Source organism: Oncorhynchus gorbuscha, linkage group LG13 (assembly GCF_021184085.1).
Source record: "Oncorhynchus gorbuscha isolate QuinsamMale2020 ecotype Even-year linkage group LG13, OgorEven_v1.0, whole genome shotgun sequence".
Classification (NCBI taxonomy): Eukaryota; Metazoa; Chordata; class Actinopteri; order Salmoniformes; family Salmonidae; genus Oncorhynchus; species Oncorhynchus gorbuscha.
Window position 1 is genome coordinate 69,507,660 of NC_060185.1, and position 18,755 is coordinate 69,526,414.

The 18,755-nt window shown below is 45.9% G+C and overlaps 1 protein-coding gene across 2 annotated transcripts; it reads right to left on the bottom strand.

The window, feature by feature from the left end:
* Positions 1 to 7,770: 7,770 nt before the first annotated feature.
* On the bottom strand, positions 7,771 to 18,479 carry LOC123993432 (solute carrier family 43 member 3-like). 2 transcript variants are annotated; one of them, XM_046295572.1, is made up of 13 exons: positions 18,418 to 18,479; positions 17,864 to 18,103; positions 17,509 to 17,638; positions 15,480 to 15,526; positions 15,248 to 15,324; positions 14,925 to 15,017; positions 14,655 to 14,794; positions 11,951 to 12,066; positions 11,648 to 11,791; positions 10,230 to 10,337; positions 8,736 to 8,922; positions 8,335 to 8,458; positions 7,771 to 8,162 (listed from the first exon to the last, which is right to left on the bottom strand). In XM_046295572.1, exons 2-13 carry the CDS (start codon positions 18,048 to 18,050, stop codon positions 8,034 to 8,036), a joined length of 1,482 nt encoding a protein of 493 aa, XP_046151528.1. In that variant the 5' UTR covers positions 18,051 to 18,103; positions 18,418 to 18,479; the 3' UTR covers positions 7,771 to 8,033. The 2 variants fall into 2 exon arrangements, with proteins under 2 accessions (XP_046151528.1, XP_046151529.1); XM_046295573.1 differs by having other exon boundaries at positions 18,422 to 18,469.
* Between the last annotated feature and the right edge of the window lie 276 nt (positions 18,480 to 18,755).

An 18,755-nucleotide genomic window follows, 5' to 3' on the forward strand; every position in this document is an offset into this window, starting at 1 on the left:
GAGCTGTTCTGCCCAAGACGCAGGGTTTCTGAAAGAAAGGCTGCGTAGTATGCGACCAATCGTCTGATTGGCCCTCTCTGCTTGACCGTTAGACTGGGGATGAAACCCGGAAGAGAGACTGACGGACGCACCAATCAAACGACAGAACTCCCTCCAAAACTGTGACGTGAATTGCGGACCTCTGTCTGAAACGGCGTCTAACGGGAGGCCATGAATTCTGAACACATTCTCGATGATGATTTGTGCCGTCTCCTTAGCGGAAGGAAGTTTAGCGAGAGGAATGAAATGTGCCGCCTTAGAGAACCTATCGACAACCGTAATAATCACAGTCTTCCCCGCAGACAAAGGCAGACCGGTAATGAAGTCTAGGGCGATGTGAGACCATGGTCGAGAAGGAATGGGGAGCGGTCTGAGACGACCGGCAGGAGGAGAGTTACCTGACTTAGTCTGCGCGCAGTCCGAACAAGCAGCCATGAAACGGCGCGTGTCACGCTCCTGAGTCGGCCACCAAAAGCGCTGGCGAATAGAAGCAAGAGTGCCTCGAACACCGGGATGACCAGCTAACTTGGCAGAGTGAGCCCACTGAAGGACAGCCAGACGAGTGGAAACAGGAACGAAAAGAAGGTTACTAGGACAAGCGCGCGGCGACGCAGTGTGCGTGAGTGCTTGCTTAACCTGTCTTTCAATTCCCCAGACTGTCAACCCGACAACACGCCCATAAGGAAGAATCCCCTCGGGATCAGTAGAAGCCACAGAAGGACTAAAAAGACGGGATAAGGCATCAGGCTTGGTGTTCTTGCTACCCGGACGGTAAGAAATCACAAACTCGAAACGAGCGAAAAATAACGCCCAACGAGCTTGACGAGCATTAAGTCGTTTGGCAGAACGGATGTACTCAAGGTTCTTATGGTCTGTCCAAACGACAAAGGAACGGTCGCCCCCTCCAACCACTGTCGCCATTCGCCTAGGGCTAAGCGGATGGCGAGCAGTTCGCGGTTACCCACATCATAGTTGCGTTCAGATGGCGACAGGCGATGAGAAAAATAAGCGCAAGGATGAACCTTATCGTCAGACTGGAAGCGCTGGGATAGAATGGCTCCCACGCCTACCTCTGAAGCGTCAACCTCGACAATGAATTGTCTAGTGACGTCAGGAGTAACGAGGATAGGAGCGGACGTAAAACATTCTTTTAGAAGATCAAAAGCTCCCTGGGCGGAACCGGACCACTTAAAACACGTCTTGACAGAAGTAAGAGCTGTGAGAGGGGCAGCAACTTGACCGAAATTACGAATGAAACGCCGATAGAAATTAGCGAAACCTAGAAAGCGCTGCAACTCGACACGTGACCTTGGAACGGGCCACTCACTGACAGCTTGGACCTTAGCGGAATCCATCTGAATGCCTTCAGCGGAAATAACGGAACCGAGAAAAGTAACGGAGGAGACATGAAAAGAGCACTTCTCAGCCTTCACGTAGAGACAATTCTCTAAAAGGCGCTGGAGAACACGTCGAACGTGCTGAACATGAATCTCGAGTGACGGTGAAAAAATCAGGATATCGTCAAGGTAGACAAAAACAAAGATGTTCAGCATGTCTCTCAGAACATCATTAACTAATGCCTGAAAAACAGCTGGCGCATTGGCGAGACCAAACGGCAGAACCCGGTACTCAAAATGCCCTAACGGAGTGTTAAACGCCGTTTTCCACTCGTCCCCCTCTCTGATGCGCACGAGATGGTAAGCGTTACGAAGGTCCAATTTAGTAAAGCACCTGGCTCCCTGCAGAATCTCGAAGGCTGATGACATAAGGGGAAGCGGGTAACGATTCTTAACCGTTATGTCATTCAGCCCTCGATAATCCACGCAGGGGCGCAGAGTACCGTCCTTTTTCTTAACAAAAAAGAACCCCGCCCCGGCCGGAGAGGAAGAAGGCACTATGGTACCGGCGTCAAGAGACACAGACAAATAATCCTCGAGAGCCTTACGTTCGGGAGCCGACAGAGAGTATAGTCTACCCCGAGGAGGAGTTGTCCCTGGAAGGAGATCAATACTACAATCATACGACCGGTGAGGAGGAAGGGAGTTGGCTCGGGACCGACTGAAGACCGTGCGCAGATCATGATATTCCTCCGGCACTCCTGTCAAATCGCCAGGTTCCTCCTGAGAAGTGGGGACAGAAGAAATGGGAGGGATGGCAGACATTAAACACTTCACATGACAAGAAACGTTCCAGGATAGGATAGAATTACTAGACCAATTAATAGAAGGATTATGACATACTAGCCAGGGATGACCCAAAACAACAGGTGTAAAAGGTGAACGAAAAATCAAAAAAGAAATAGTCTCACTGTGGTTACCAGATACTGTGAGGGTTAAAGGTAGTGTCTCAAATCTGATACTGGGAAGATGACTACCATCTAAGGCGAACATGGGCGTAGGCTTGTCTAACTGTCTGAAAGGAATGTCATGTTTCTGAGCCCATGCTTCGTCCATGAAACAACCCTCAGCCCCAGAGTCTATCAAGGCACTGCATGTAGCACCCGAACCGGTCCAGCGTAGATGGACCGACATAGTAGTACAGGATCTAGATGGAGAGACCTGAGTAGTAGCGCTCACCAGTAGCCCTCCGCTTACTGATGAGCTCTGGCTTTTACTGGACATGAATTGACAAAATGTCCATCAAATCCGCAATAGAGGCACAGGCGGTTGGTGATCCTCCGTTCCCTCTCCTTAGTCGAGATGCGAATACCTCCCAGCTGCATGGGCGCAGTCTCTGAGCCAGAGGAGGGAGATGGTTGCGATGCGGAGCAGGGAATCACCGTTGACGCGAGCTCTCTTCCACGAGCTTGGTGACGAAGATCTACCCGTCGTTCTATGCGGATGGCGAGAGCAATCAAAGAGTCCACACTGGAAGGAACCTCCCGGGAGAGAATCTCATCTTTGACCACTGCGTGGAGTCCCTCCAGAAAACGAACGAGCAGCGCCGGCTCGTTCCAGTCACTAGAGGCAGCAAGAGTGCGAAACTCTATAGAGTAGTCCGTTATGGATCGATCACCTTGGCATAGGGAAGCCAGGGCCCTAGAAGCCTCCCTACCAAAAACTGAACGGTCAAAAACCCGAATCATCTCCTCTTTAAAGTTCTGGTAATTGTTTGAACAATCAGCCCTTGCCTCCCAGATAGCTGTGCCCCACTCTCGAGCCCGGCCAGTAAGGAGTGAAATGACGTAAGCAACCCGAGCTCTCTCTCTAGAGTATGTGTTGGGTTGGAGAGAGAACACAATATCACACTGGGTGAGAAAGGAGCGGCACTCCTTGGGCTGCCCGGAGTAGCAAGGTGGGTTATTAACCCTAGGTTCCGGAGGCTCGGCAGACCAGGAAGTAACAGGTGGCACGAGACGAAGACTCTGGAACTGTCCAGAGAGGTCGGAAACCTGAGCGGCCAGGTTCTCCATGGCATGACGAGCAGCAGACAATTCCTGCTCGTGTCTGCCGAGCATGGCTCCTTGGATCTCGACGGCAGTGTTACGAGCGTCTGTAGTCGCTGGGTCCATTCTTTGGTCGGATCCTTCTGTTATGCAGGTGAATGAGGACCCAAAAGCGACTTGGCGAAAACAGAGTCTTTAATCCAGTTTAAGGAAATAGCAATACTCCTAGACAAATCGGAGCGGTAAATAAAGCATAAAAACAATATCACTCGTAATCACGAGAACTGACTGGAGACTCGATAATAAACTGCAGGTTGCCTCGGGAAGGCACTTGACCGTAGCAGACTCAGACACCTGCTCACCACGCAGCATCTGAGGGAAACACGACACGACAGGGCGATACAAAGACACAGCACGGTGAACAATATACAAGGATCCGACAGGGCAGAAACGGAAAACAAGGGGAGAAATAGGGACTCTAATCAGGGGAAAAGATAGGGAACAGGTGTGGGAAGACTAAATGATTGATTAGGGGAATAGGAACAGCTGGGAGCAGGAACGGAACGACAGAGAGAAGAGAGAGTGGGAGGGAGAGAGAAAAAGGGGAACGAACCTAAAAAGACCAGCAGGGGGAAAACGAACAGAAGGAAAAGCAAAATGACAAGACAATATAAGACAAAACATGACAGTACCCACTTTACATGGGGTAGGGGATAGTGTGCATGTGTGTGTGAGTAAGTGAACGAGATTGGATGAAGTGATGAGTTTTGCGTGAGTTTCTGTTGCCACTGTGTCGTATATTGAGTGACAAATGGACAGTGGTGGAAAATGTACCCAATTGTTATTCTTGAGTAAAAGTGAAGATACCTTAATAAAAAATGACTGAAGTAAAATGCAACTTGATTAGAAGTCTAAAAGTATTTGGTTTTAAATATACTTAAGTATCAAAAGTGAATGTATAAATAATTTCACATTCTTTATATTAGACATAACAGATGTCAATTGTTTAAAAAATGTAAATGTACGAATGGCCAGGGGCATACTTCAGCACTCAGACATCATTTACAAATGAAGCATTTGTGTTTAGTGAATCCTCCAGATCAGAGGCAGTAGGGATGACCAGGGATGTTCTCTTGATAATTATGTGAATTAGGCAATTTTCCTGTCCTGCTATGCATTTAAAATGTAACGAGTACTTTTGGTTGTCAAGGAAAATGTATGGAGTAGAAAGTACATTATTTTCTTTAGGAATTTAGTGGAGTAAAAGTAAAAGTTGCCAAATATAAATAGTAAAGTGAAGTACAGATACCACAAAATGACTTATGTAGTACTTTAAAGTGTTTTTACTGAAGTACTTTACACTACTGCAAATGAAGAATCAAACTGGAGAATAAATTAATTTAACATCACTTTATTTACATTAACATTTTTCATTGGCATACAGATTTTTGTACAGTTTTTTTAAAATCTTCATGCCTTGTTAGGCGTGTATATGGGAGGCGAAGTCAAGTGCAGGAGAGTGGAGTATAATAAACAGGCACACTTTAATACCGGTCAACAAACGACAGCACATAAACATACTAGTGCCAAAAAACACAGTCTAATACTTAAGTGCAGCGCCTGACAAAATGTCCACATAACAATAAATAATTACACACAAAGACATGGAGAGGAACAGAGGACTAAATACATGCAGTGTGACTATGGAATGAAAACCAGGTGTGTGTGAAACAAGACAAAACAAATGGAACATGAGAAATGGAGCTGACTTCGGCGGAAGTCTTGACATGCCTCCACTTTTGTATAATTTATTTTATTAATCATACTTACGATGTATGGTGGATTTATTGTTCCCTATGTTGAATCGATACTTTTTAATACAACTCATAATTTTGAATTGTTTGCTTGGTGGCGTTGCTTGTTTTGGCCTTTTCACTGGAAATGTGAAAGAAGGACATTCATACATCTTCAGGCTTGATATAGAGGGTTTGAAACTACTGTATGTGTACCTGATATTTTCACTTCGCCTTTAGCACACGGTCATTCTTGAATTGCGGTGGCATATGGGCATGGCATTTTGGAAATAATTTACATAATTTTAATAGATTTAAAAAAAATGTCTTCCCATTGTCACCTGTAGGAGTAGTAACACCAATGACACATTTTAGGTAATTGAGGATTAGCTCATTGCGCTCTAGTGACTCATTGTGGCGGGTCGGACGCCTGCAGACTGACCTCGATTGTCAGTTGAACTGTGTTTCCTCAGACACATTGGTGCGGCTGGCTTCCGGGTTAAGCGGGCGGATGTTAAGGAGTTTGGTTTGGCGTGTCATGTTTCGGAGGACGCATGACTCGACCTCCGAGCCCGTTGGGGAGTTGCAGCGATGAGACAAGATCGTAATTGGATATGACATAATTGGGGAGAACAAACAAAAAACAAACAAATTTTTGTTATATTATAATAATTTACCAAAGTTATATGATTAAACACGTTGCTCACAATGTTTACTTTCTAGCATCCAAAATATTAGATATACATCTATAATTCCCCAAAACATCTCACCACAACTCTAATGGGTTACTATTAGGACAAGCCAATTTGCTTAACCTAAGTACTTTAAACAATGCCTAAAGATAAAGTTTTTCAGTTTAAAGAACATGCATTGTTTTATCATCGATAAACACTATAAACAAAAACAAGTATGATGTGTACTTATTTGTCATTTTAAAGTGTTTTACATAGTTGCTAAGGTAAAATAAATAAATATCTATATATATATATATATATATATATATATATATATATATATATATATATATATATATATATATATATATATATATATATATATATATATATATATATATATATATATATATATATATATATATACACACACCTACCTAATGCTATAGTCCCTGCATGTCCTGCATTGAAATAATCCCTTCACGATTAATACAGTACATTCTTAATACAAATGTAATAGTCTCTTCAATGTTGTTGACTTCCATGTATAAGGCATAAGTGGTCTATCTCTGCTATCGAAACCAGACATTCAGGTTTATTCAGAGGGGGGGATGATCGTGCTGTGCAATACTGTTTGCTGATAGCCGTGATTACCACATCCTGTTCTACTATAAATAAACCCTATAAAGGTTCTCGCTGTTATGATATTAGTTGATAAAATACTTTAAAACACTTTACAAAGCCCATCATCATGACACTGTTTGTTCAGAGGAGGGAAGTAAATGCCAACAGGAAACAAGCTGTTTTCCACAGTTTAGGTCAGTAGCTGCCAGACCTGCACTGCCTTTCCTGACCAAATGGTCTCTCAAACTCCTGAAGGAATTTAACATTTGAGACACTGGGGACCCAGCGTGGAACCTGTGGTCAGTTCAGTTGAGTTATGTAAAAAGCCAGACAGTTGTGTATGACAGGATGAGAAAAGATCAACAACATTATCTGATCATCTTCTTGCTCCTGACCTTCTCACGTTGCTGAGCAGTTTCTTAGATCTGTAAATCCCTTACACTTCCTATACCTCAAACTGATTATCACATCAATGAATCCTTATTCTAACAGGAGTAGTAAACACTAGATGTGTTTATATGTGTTGTTGTCCTTTGGGCAGCAGTGTCAAAGTGCACAGTTAACACTGCTTAAAGTGGAATAAAAGGAGGCATTCTAGCTAGCTAGAATGCACCAGATCACATACATTTTCAACTACAATACATACAATAGTAGCCTATGGGCTTCAGCTGTAGCCAAGACCAACCAATGGGGCAGTCAATGCAGGGCTGAAAAATAACATTAGCACTTAGGAGGAGTCTGTAAACAGTTTTTGTTCCCACTCTGACAGAATTGGCTAAAATCCTGATATAAGACATGTATAAAAGTTAAAAGCTTGGTCGCAAATGGGTCTCCCAAATGGACAATGACCCCAAGCATACTTCCAAAGTTGTGGCAAAATGGCTTAAGGACAACAAAGTCAAGGTACTGGAGTGGCCATCACAAAGCCCTGACCTCAACCCTTTTGAACATTTTTGGGTAGAACTGAAAAAGCGTGTGTGAGCAAGAAGGCCTACAAACCTGACTCAGTTACACCAGCTCTGTCAGGAGGAATGGGCCAGAATTCACCCAACGTATTGTGGGAAGCTTGTGGAAAGGCTACCTGAAACGTTTGACCCAAGTTAAACAATTTAAAGGCAATGCTACCAAATACTAATTGAGTGTATTTCAACTTCTGACCCACTGGGAATGTGGTGAAAGAAATAAAAGCTGAAATAAATCATTCTCTCTACTATTATTCTAACATTTCACATTCTTAAAATAAAGTTATGATCCTAACTGACCTAAGACAGGGCATTTTTACCAGGATTAAATGTCAGGAATTGTGAAAAACTGAGTTTAAATGTATTTGGCTAAGGTGTATGTAAACATCCGACTTCAACTGTATATAATATACAAACTGTAGAAGAAACAGAGGAGCGAGGGTTGAAATGGCCTTTTTAAAGTGTGTGTTTGTTTCCCTATGGCCTTTTTAAAGTGTGTGTTTGTTTCCCTATGGCCTTTTTAAAGTGTGTGTTTGTTTCCCTTTTTAGAGCTGGTCTAGGAGGAGGGGGAGGGGAGAGTGTCCTTGGGTTTACCCCTCTGGGCTGCCAGGCCACAACAGTGCAGATAAACACAGACAGGATGAATGAAAGCCAGCAGGCTAAGTAACGTCAGGGCTATGTTCACCTGTAGAGGAAAGAGAAAAAAGAGAGGGAGTGATGAGGGGGAAGGGAGATGGGATCACCACTCTGCAATAAGTCGACATCAGAACATAATGGTACAGGTTAAAGCCTGCTGCAAAGCTCTCCCAGAGGTAAAGGTAGTCTCTGGTCATTATGATAACAGTAACTCCACTCACATATAGTGGGTCTCCTCCCAACACTCCTTTGACCAGCGTGAAGCAGGGGTACTGCACCAGAGCCACCACTGCAGACAGAGCCATGAGCATACCGTACAGCTTCCCAAAATGACACGGAGGAAAACTACAGAGGGAGGGAGGCAAGGGAGATAATTTAATTCATTTGTTACTACTGTACAAGAGTATGACTCTAAGAATGTGTGAGCGTCTATCTGTACTCCCCTTATCCTGTTGCATAATGTTTGTTATTGTGTGTGTGTGTGTGTGTGTGTGTGTGTGTGTGTGTGTGTGTGTGTGTGTGTGTGTGTGTGTGTGTGTGTGTGTGTGTGTGTGTGTGTGTGTGTGTGTGTGTGTGTGTGTGTGTGTGTGTGTGTGTGTGTGTGTGTGTGTGTGTGACTCACGCAATGCTGATGAAGGCTGCATTGCCTCCATAGAGGAAGGATCGGTTGAGGACCTGCAGGATGAAGGTGAGGTACTGGAGGGGGAGGAAGGGAGTGGAGGCACAGATGGAGAACAGGACACACTGCAGCGCCGTCAGGGTCAGGGAGAGCACTGATGCACGCAGGTCTGCCTCCTTCTCACTCATTCCTGCACACACACACAACACACATACACCAAAACATACAGTATGCCCACACACATATACACACACAAACACACAGATAATATTAGTGTTGTGTGTACAAACCCATGCATATTTTACACCCTTCCCCGCCCCCTTCACAGTTAGGTATCAGGGTCAGAAAATCAAGCAGTTCTCAGGGATCTGGTGTTGAAGTTAGTTTAGAGTATGATTTCACTTACGAGTTTTCACAAAAATACAGTCTTGTACACTAATTTCAGTAGTGTGAAGATGTTAATCTCAATTTAATTCTGTCTTCTCCATTTCTACACCACCTCCTTAGGTAGCATACGACAACACCACTTCAGTCACCCCTTTCCAAGCAGTAATGTACTGAAGGTCAGAGGCTCTTCAGCCCAAATGTTCCTCCAGTAAAACTCTTAATAGCAGAGAAATGTATTTGAAAACAGCTGTAATGTATAGACATCCTTATATTTGAGACTTGTTTTATGGAGTTTTAACTGAAATTGAAGTAATAGCCTGTTACATTCTGAAATTGTTGGCATAGCAAAAATAAATGACCTGTGAAAGAATGTTCTTTGTGTGTTTGGTTTGGAGTGTGAGTGATAAAATAATGTATATGTTGAAAGATAATGATAAAATAATTCCACTCTGAAACCTTATAACTGTATGAAATTGATTAGAATCATAAAATTATAATCTGATGATGTGTGTAGTTTTAGTCAGAATTAGGTTAAACAATGCATTTGTATAGTGGAAAAACACAGACTGTCTGAGCAAGGCGTAGCTTAGGATTTGAATTTGTATGTGTGTGCTGAAGAAAAGAACCTGAGAACAGTTCAACTTTGTTTGGACCGACCTGGCTAGGCCTCTGAGGAATTTATGATATCATAGGGAGTACTTCTCAAGGTTTCCCTAATCTCGGGGGAATGGAACTGTCGGCTGGGTAGTGATACACAGTGGTGAGAACTCTGGAGAAGGATACAACTCAACTACTGTTTTTTATGTTTGTATGTGCGTAGGATACCTACTGTTTGTGTGTGAAGGTATGTGCGTAAGGAGCCAGTATAAAATGCATATTTTTGTACAACGGACTAGGATGTCCTCGTGAATAAACATTTTGACTATAGTTGAGCTGAGAAATCTGTCTGTTTCATTTAAACCAGAATCTTACAAACTCTGGGTTGCAGACTGAGTAGAATAATTGAAGTTTATGAACACTGATAACAAAATTCTCATAACAGTGAGTGTGTGAGGTTTCACATGTGTGTTGTAGAGAATTTGCATTAGTGTCTGTAGGTGAGGATTTTACCTGGGGCCCTGGGCTTGCCCTTGTGTCGGTCCATGATGAGGCCGTTCCAGGGGGCACACAGCACCCCACAAAGCTGTGTCACAGCAAAAGCATTGGTGTATGTGCTCACTGCAGGGAAAAACAGAGTGGAATAAGTTTGTGCTTAGAAAGAGAGAAGAGTTACACTTTAAACAACTTTTGTTTGTAAGTCTACTTTATTAAACATCAGTAAGATATTTATAAACGGTTAAGACAGTAATACACTACATGGCCAAAAGTATAAAAGTACATCTAATTCCAAAATCGTGGGCATTAATATAGAGTTTGTCCCCCCTTTACTGCTATAACAACCTCCACTCTTTTGGGAAGGCTTCCCACTAGATGTTTGAGTGTTGCTGCAGGGAGTTGCTTCCATTCAGCCACAAGAGCATTAGTGAAGTTGGGCACTGGTGTTGGGCGATTAGGCCTGGCTCGCAGTTGGTGATCCAATTCATCCCAAAGGTGTTCGATGGGGTTGAGGTCAGGGCTCTGTGCAGGCCAGTCAAGTTCTTCCACACCGATCTCGACAAACCATTTCTGTATTGACCTCACTTTGTGCACGGGGGCAATGTCATACTGAAGCAGGAAAGGGCCTTTCCCAAACTGTTGCCACAAAGTCGGAAGCACAGAATCATCTAGAATGTTATTGTACGCTGTAGAGTTAAGATTTCGCTTCACTAAATCTAAGGGGCCCGAACAATGAAAAACAGCCCCGGATCATTATTCCTCCTTCACCAAACTTCACAGTTGGCACTATGCATGGGGGCAGGCAGCGTTCTCCTGGCATCCGCCAAACCCAGATTTGTCCATCGGACTGCCAGATGGTGAACGAATCTAATTTCATGGAGTCTCATTTCTTGAAGCACGAGATGAACCGTTCTTGCGCTGACGTTGCTTCAAGAGGCAGCTTGGAACTCGGTAGCGAGTGTTGCAACCGAGAACAGACCATTTCTACGCGCTACACGCTTCAGCACTCGGCGGTCCCATTCTGTGCGTTTGTGTGGCTTACCACTTCACAGCTGAGCCGTTGTTACTCCTAGATGTTTCCACTACACAATAACAGCACTTACAGTTGACCGGTGCAGCTCTAGCAGGAATTTGAAGAACTGACTTGTTGGAAAGGTGGCATCATATGACGGTGCCACGTTGAAAGTCACTGAGCTCTTCAGTGCGGTCCATTCTATGACTAATGCTCATCTATGGATATTCCATGGCTGTATGCTCGGTTTTATACACCTGTCAGCAACGGGTGTGGCTGAAATAGCCGGAGCCACTAATTTGAAGGGGTGTCCACATAGTTTTGGCATATGTATAATGGCTGATGCATAAGTATAATGTCTGACAATAGGCATTTATTTGTAAGTGTGTGTGTGTGTGTGAGTGTGTATGTGTGTGTGTACCCAGAGAGGGTTCTCCCTGGGTCAGTCTCTGCAGCATGGGGTTGAGGGTGCCGATGAACAGGTAGTGTCTCAGCTGCATGACAGATAGCCACACCAGGTGCCAGAGGAAGAACTTGGACAGGAAACACTCCCAGAAAGTAGCCACTGAGAGGGGTTGGGGAGGAGAGGAAGAGGTCAAATCAGTCACAAATACACACAGATTACATAATTGCAGTTAACAAGGTCTGTATGGTCAACCAATCATGAATATATGGGACAAGGGAACGAGAAGGGCTGATATCAACTTAACCTAAATCTACACACCTTTCTCTGCGCTCTCCTTGTTAAAAGGCGTTTCCTCCGTGACATCTTCACTCTGCGCGCTGGCAATTGCTGCTGTCTGCTCCGGGCTAAAAGTCTTGGTCTGGCCACAGTTTATTCTGTCACAGGAAGTAATAGCAACACTGGTTTGAGTCACACAGAGAACAGACAGACTGGACCCACAGGGGGTGTGCTGGGGTCTCTAGTTTGTTAGAGCTTCTGCTAAGAGCAACAAACACTAAGCAGACATGTATTCCCTTCTTTCCCTGGGTCAATTTTCTGTCCAACTCCTGTTCTTTCACCTAGGTGTATCCCTCAGGGAGGGGGTAGGGGATGTGTTCTTTCACCTAGGTGTATCCCTCAGGGAGGGGGTAGGGGATGTGTTCTTTCACCTAGGTGTAGCCCTCAGGGAGGGGGTAGGGGATGTGTTCTTTCACCTAGGTGTAGCCCTCAGTGAGGGGGTAGGGGATGTGTTCTTTCACTTAGGTGTATCCCTCAGGGAGGGGTAGGGGATGTGTTCTTTCACCTAGGTGTATCCCTCAGGGAGGGGGTAGGGGATGTGTTCTTTCACCTAGGTGTATCCCTCAGGGAGGGGGTAGGGGATGTGTTCTTTCACCTAGGTGTAGCCCTCAGGGAGGGGGTAGGGGATGTGTTCTTTCACCTAGGTGTAGCCCTCAGGGAGGGGTAGGGGATGTGTTCTTTCACCTCGGTGTATCCCTCAGGGAGGGGGTAGGGGATGTGTTCTTACCCATAGGTGTAGCCCTCAGGGAGGGTTAGGGGATGTGTTCTTTCCCATAAGTGTAGCCCTCGGAGGGGTAGGGGATGTGTTCTTACCCATAGGTGTAGCCCTCAGGGATGGGTAGGGGATGTGTTCTTACCCACAGGTGTAGCCCTCAGGGAGGGGGTAGGGGATGTGTTCTTACCCATAGGTGTAGCCCTCAGGGAGGGGGTAGGGGATGTGTTCTTACCCATAGGTGTAGCCCTCAGGGAGGGGTAGGGGATGTGTTCTTACCCATAGGTGTAGCCCTCAGGAAGGGGGTAGGGGATGTGTTCTTACCCATAGGTGTAGCCCTCGGAGGGGTAGGGGATGTGTTCTTACCCATAGGTGTAGCCCTCAGGGAGGGGTAGGGGATGTGTTCTTACCCATAGCTGTAGGCCTCAGGGAGGGGGTAGGGGATGTGTTCTTACCCATAGGTGTATCCCTCAGGAGGGGGTAGGGGATGTGTTCTTACTCATAGGTGTAGCCCTCAGGGAGGGGTAGGGGATGTGTTCTTACCCATAGGTGTAGGCCTCAGGGAGGGGTAGGGGATGTGTTCTTACCCATAGGTGTATCCCTCAGGGAGGGGGTAGGGGATGTGTTCTTACCCATAGGTGTAGCCCTCAGGGAGGGGGTAGGGGATGTGTTCTTACCCATAGGTGTATCCCTCAGGGAGGGGTAGGGGATGTGTTCTTACCCATAGGTGTAGCCCTCAGGGAGGGGGTAGGGGATGTGTTCTTACCCATAGGTGTATCCCTCAGGGAGGGGGTAGGGGATGTGTTCTTTCACCTCATAAGGTGTATCCCTCAGGGAGGGGGTAGGGGATGTGTTCTTTCACCATAGGTGTATCCCTCAGGGAGGGGTAGGGGATGTGTTCTTTCACCTAGGTGTAGCCCTCAGGGAGGGGTAGGGGATGTGTTCTTTCACCTCGGTGTATCCCTCAGGGAGGGGGTAGGGGATGTGTTCTTACCCATAGGTGTAGCCCTCAGGGAGGGTTAGGGGATGTGTTCCTACCCATAAGTGTAGCCCTCGGAGGGGGTAGGGGATGTGTTCTTACCCATAGGTGTAGCCCTCAGGGATGGGTAGGGGATGTGTTCTTACCCACAGGTGTAGCACTCAGGGAGGGGGTAGGGGATGTGTTCTTACCCATAGGTGTAGCCCTCAGGGAGGGGGTAGGGGATGTGTTCTTACCCATAGGTGTAGCCCTCATGGAGGGGGTAGGGGATGTGTTCTTACCCATAGGTGTAGCCCTCAGGAAGGGGGTAGGGGATGTGTTCCTACCCATAAGTGTAGCCCTCGGAGGGGGTAGGGGATGTGTTCTTACCCATAGGTGTAGCCCTCAGGGAGGGGGTAGGGGATGTGTTCTTACCCGTAGGTGTATCCCTCAGGGAGGGGGTAGGGGATGTGTTCTTACCCATAGGTGTAGCCCTCAGGGAGGGGGTAGGGGATGTGTTCTTACCCATAGGTGTAGCCCTCAGTGAGGGGTAGGGGATGTGTTCTTACCCATAGGTGTAGCACTCAGAGAGGGGGTAGGGGATGTGTTCTTACCCATAGGTGTATCCCTCAGGGAGGGGGTAGGGGATGTGTTCTTACCCATAGGTGTATCCCTCAGGGAGGGGTAGGGGATGTGTTCTTACCCATAGTTGTAGCCCTCAGGGAGGGGGTAGGGGATGTGTTCTTACCCATAGGTGTATCCCTCAGGGAGGGGGTAGGGGATGTGTTCTTACCCATAGGTGTAGCCCTCAGGGAGGGGGTAGGGGATGTGTTCTTTCACCTAGGTGTAGCCCTCAGGGAGGGGTAGGGGATGTGTTCTTACCCATAGGTGTAGCCCTCAGGGAGGGGGTAGGGGATGTGTTCTTACCCATAGGTGTAGCCCTCAGGGAGGGGGTAGGGGATGTGTTCTTACCCATAGGTGTAGCCCTCAGGGAGGGGTAGGGGATGTGTTCTTACCCATAGGTGTAGCCCTCAGGGAGGGGGTAGGGGATGTGTGTTCTGGGTAGCAGGAGGAAGGTCCTGACCAGGTGGATGATGCCACACGCAGCCAGGAAGAGGAAAGAGGCACGCAGAGAGATCCCAGCCTCAAATAGCAGCTAGAGCAGAAGAGAGGCAGGAGGGATGCCATCATTATCACCATCATCATCACCACCACCATCATCATAATCATTACCTCATTGACAGCTATCAATTTATAATCTCTGTGTGTGTGTGTGTGTGTTTTACCTTGATGATGAGAAAGAGTGCGGAGGAGGAGTCGAAGGCACCATTGTAGAGGGTGATGATGGTGGAGCGAGCGGAACCAAACAGGTTGCCTATCTACAGGAGTAATAGAGAGGTGAAGCATATTTCATGAGTACACACCACAGACTGACAAAACCCCAAATCAAACAGAATCAAAAGCATGGCCCAAGGCAAGGCTTTGCTATATCATGAGTGTGTTCCCAGTCGTGGTCCTCTTTAATTACTGAGAGAGCTCCTCTGCCCTGAGGACTGCTGTGTACATGACTGATGTTTATTCGGGAGGGAATGAATATGAGAGAACAGACCTGCATGTTGGTGACCAGAAACATGATGCCTCCCACAGAGATGCAGGACAGCGCCGGGAAGAGGAGAACGGACAGAGCTGAGAGAAGAAGAAAAAGAACAGACTTAGTTCTCTTGAAATCTCGCGAACTGCTGACAAAAGGGTCACAAACTGTTGATAAAAATGTATCAAACGCTTTGGGGTTTGGGTAAGCTGTGCCATAAAGCATGTTTTTGAAAAGTCAATGATTTTACCTGAACTTGAGAAGGCCACAAACAAGGCACCAGAGGTGTACACTGATCTGGAGAAGACACACACATACACACTTGCTGACAATCAGAAACACAATGTCACAATGAGACCAGTCAGCGGGTAATGTTAAAAAAAAACTCAGTTTAACTTCTCGTATTCTTGCCCTCTGGTTGTTTCTCCCACTATCCTAGCCCTGTTTTAAGAGCCTTAGCCCACATCAGCTGTGTTTTCCTGGTCCTCGCGACGAGGTCTAGATCACACCTCAACCTCTTCTATTTTAATTATTTCACCTTTATTTAACCAGGTAGGCCAGTTGAGAACAAGTTCTCATTTACAACTGTGACCTGGCCAAGAGAAAGCAAAGCAGTGCGACAAAAACAACAACACAGAGTTACACATAAACCTCCCTCTCTAGTCTCTATCCTCTCTCCATTTGCATTCCTTCTCTTTTCAATTCCCCTCCACCTAGAGTGAAAACATATGGATTTGCTTCTGATTGGCTTAGGAGGAGGTGTGTGGGGAGTTTGTTGATGCAGATTTGGAATCTTGGGCTATGGAAGGTTTTTTCAGTAACTGGGTCTGTGCCACATTAACCCTAGTTGGCCCAGCCTAACCCCATCAACCCCAGGCTCAACCACACCCCGAACACTCACAGTCAACAACATAACCCCCAGCCCTTAACTATATCTGTAAATGTCTCCCACCCTGTCCAACTTCATTCCTCTTTCTCATTCCCTCTCTGCTTGGCATGTCGACTCCCCCTCCATTCCTTACCTCTGGCAGTGCTCGCCCTCTAGCGCTGTCTTGCACCATCTCTTGAATAACTCGGCACTGAGTCCAATCTACTCCAACAGGAAACTAGAAGCCCAGACAACTCAACGCACTTTCCATTGGCCTATCCTTGGCTTTCTTTTCTCTCTCTCTCTCTCTCTCTCTCTCTCTCTCTCTCTCTCTCTCTCTCTCTCTCTCTCTCTCTCTCTCTCTCTCTCTCTCTCTCTCTCTCTCTCTCTCTCTCTCTCTCTCTCTCTCTTTCACTCACACAAACACACACAATTCCCCTCTCCCTTGCTTCTCCCAGAGCTTTCTCCACATCTGTTATTGTGAACAGACATGGGAACCCCTCCAAAAATAAATAACAGGATGTGACAGACAGAAAAATAGTGACTTAGCACCCAGAGGGTACACATCCTCATGCTTTCCACCATCACTTAAATACCACAAACAGAGAGACAGATGGGCAGGGACAGAGTGAAACTGTTGGAGAGAGTGGTAAAAAGAGAGACTGAAAGAGGTTCTCTGTTATGGCTGAGGCAATGGCAGACTGTGTTTAGTTTAGTATTATAAACTGAGTAGTTTGGGTCCTGGATGCTGATTGGCTGAAATATCAGACAATATACCACAGGTATGACAGAAAATTACTGCTCTAATTACGTTCGTAACCAGTTTATAATAGCAATAAGGCACCTGGGAGGTTTGTATGATCAATATACCACGGCTAATGGCTGTATCCAGGCACTCCCGTTGCGTCGTGCTTAAGAACAACCCTTAGCCGTGATATATTGGTTATAAAACACACCCCCTCGGGCCTTATTGCCAGCTGTCTGGCTTGCTTCATAGCACTGTGCTTTTTGAAGGTCTCTCAGTCTAACAGCCATACAATGAGCCGTTAGTGCAGCATCGACCAGAGACAACGAAATCTCAACTCCCATGAGATTAGGCATGTATTAAAGCCTCATTAACTCTGAACAGATTCTTAAACGTTTAACAAGACTCTATAATATACTGTCTTACCATTGCGGGTAACTCAAGACTAAGCGCAAATCAATGGTTGTTGTCAACGGGAGATTTGCGGGAAAGGTCAAGATACAGTCACAAGATAAGATAAGACAAGGCTCATATAGTTGTGCTCAGTATCTTGTTTTAGTGACACTACTGCATTAGGTTGTTTAAATGATGGATATGGTTGAATATAGGTTATCAACCCTGTGCCGCTTAATGATGCGTTATAACATGTTTACAAAAAAGACTCACATTCCCAGCAACCTGGCCACCATGGTGCCAAACCGGTCGAACAGAAAGCCATTGGGCAGCAGCAAGAAGTTGTTCATGAAGGAAGCGATGGTGAAGACGAGGGAGAACTGTTCATCCTGAGCACTGCAGTCTGACACACACACACACACATGCGCGCGCACGCACACACACACACACAGGCAGAGTGCTGTCAGTATGGGCAGGTGTGTGTGTGTGTGTGCATGAGTGTGCCCAGGCCTCTGAATGCCCTTTAACATATTTATTTGTATTGTAAGATATACTGTGAATCCAAACAAATGATACATTATGTGAGAATGTGTTTGAAACGGGATGGTGAGGTGTCTCAGTCACTGACCTAGGAATTGTGTTCCATTGACCCCGGTAGTGTTGACACACAGGTAGCTGAAGTAGCCTTCCGTCTTCAGGACGAACACCAGGGAGGCCCAGCCAAAAACGACCCCCGCAAAACACAGGCACTCCAGCAATCCTGTGACCAGGGTCAGCCACCGCCGCACCACCGCCTCACCCTCACAACCCAGCATGGTCTTGTCCCACACTTTCACTCTTTTTAGGTTCCCTGGTGGAGTCACTTCCCCTAAGAGAGAAAACAAGAAAAAGAGCAAATCAGAAAACAAAACCCAACAAAGATTTTTAAAAGCCCATCTCTTCTCTGAAAGTGATTTCAAATCTCAAGACTCTCTTGAATGCCCTCTTGAATAGCATATACCCTAAAATAAGGCTTTTCTGTGTCGTTTTGATCGACTGGCCATTGCATTTTGCAGCAGTCGCATTGAAGACAAACATACATATCTAACATTCCAAACATATTGCCAAAGAAACTAGATGTAATAAAAAAGAGACAACTGCCCTGTCGCAACATCCAGTTTTGTGGACAAATGAACCACTTACTCACAGTTCAGAAGAAGCTCTCCAGCTACTCTTAGAAAACTACTCCCCTCTCTTCCCTCAACTCTCTTTTATAGTTTATATAGCCTTCCTTCCACCCAGTCTCCCCTCCCCTTCATTTGACCCCTCCTCTCCCCTAAATCCCTCTCTCTCTCACCAAATGAAGTCCTATTTTCAGGGTTTTGTCTGATGGCGAACACATGAATGTGAAGGAAAAGATACAACGAAAGAAAGCCAATACACACCATGGAAGCGAATTAAATGACATATGGGAGAGATACTTCCAAAATATATCCCATCTGTAAAAAGGACTGTTCATTTGTCTGTACTCATTTGCTTGT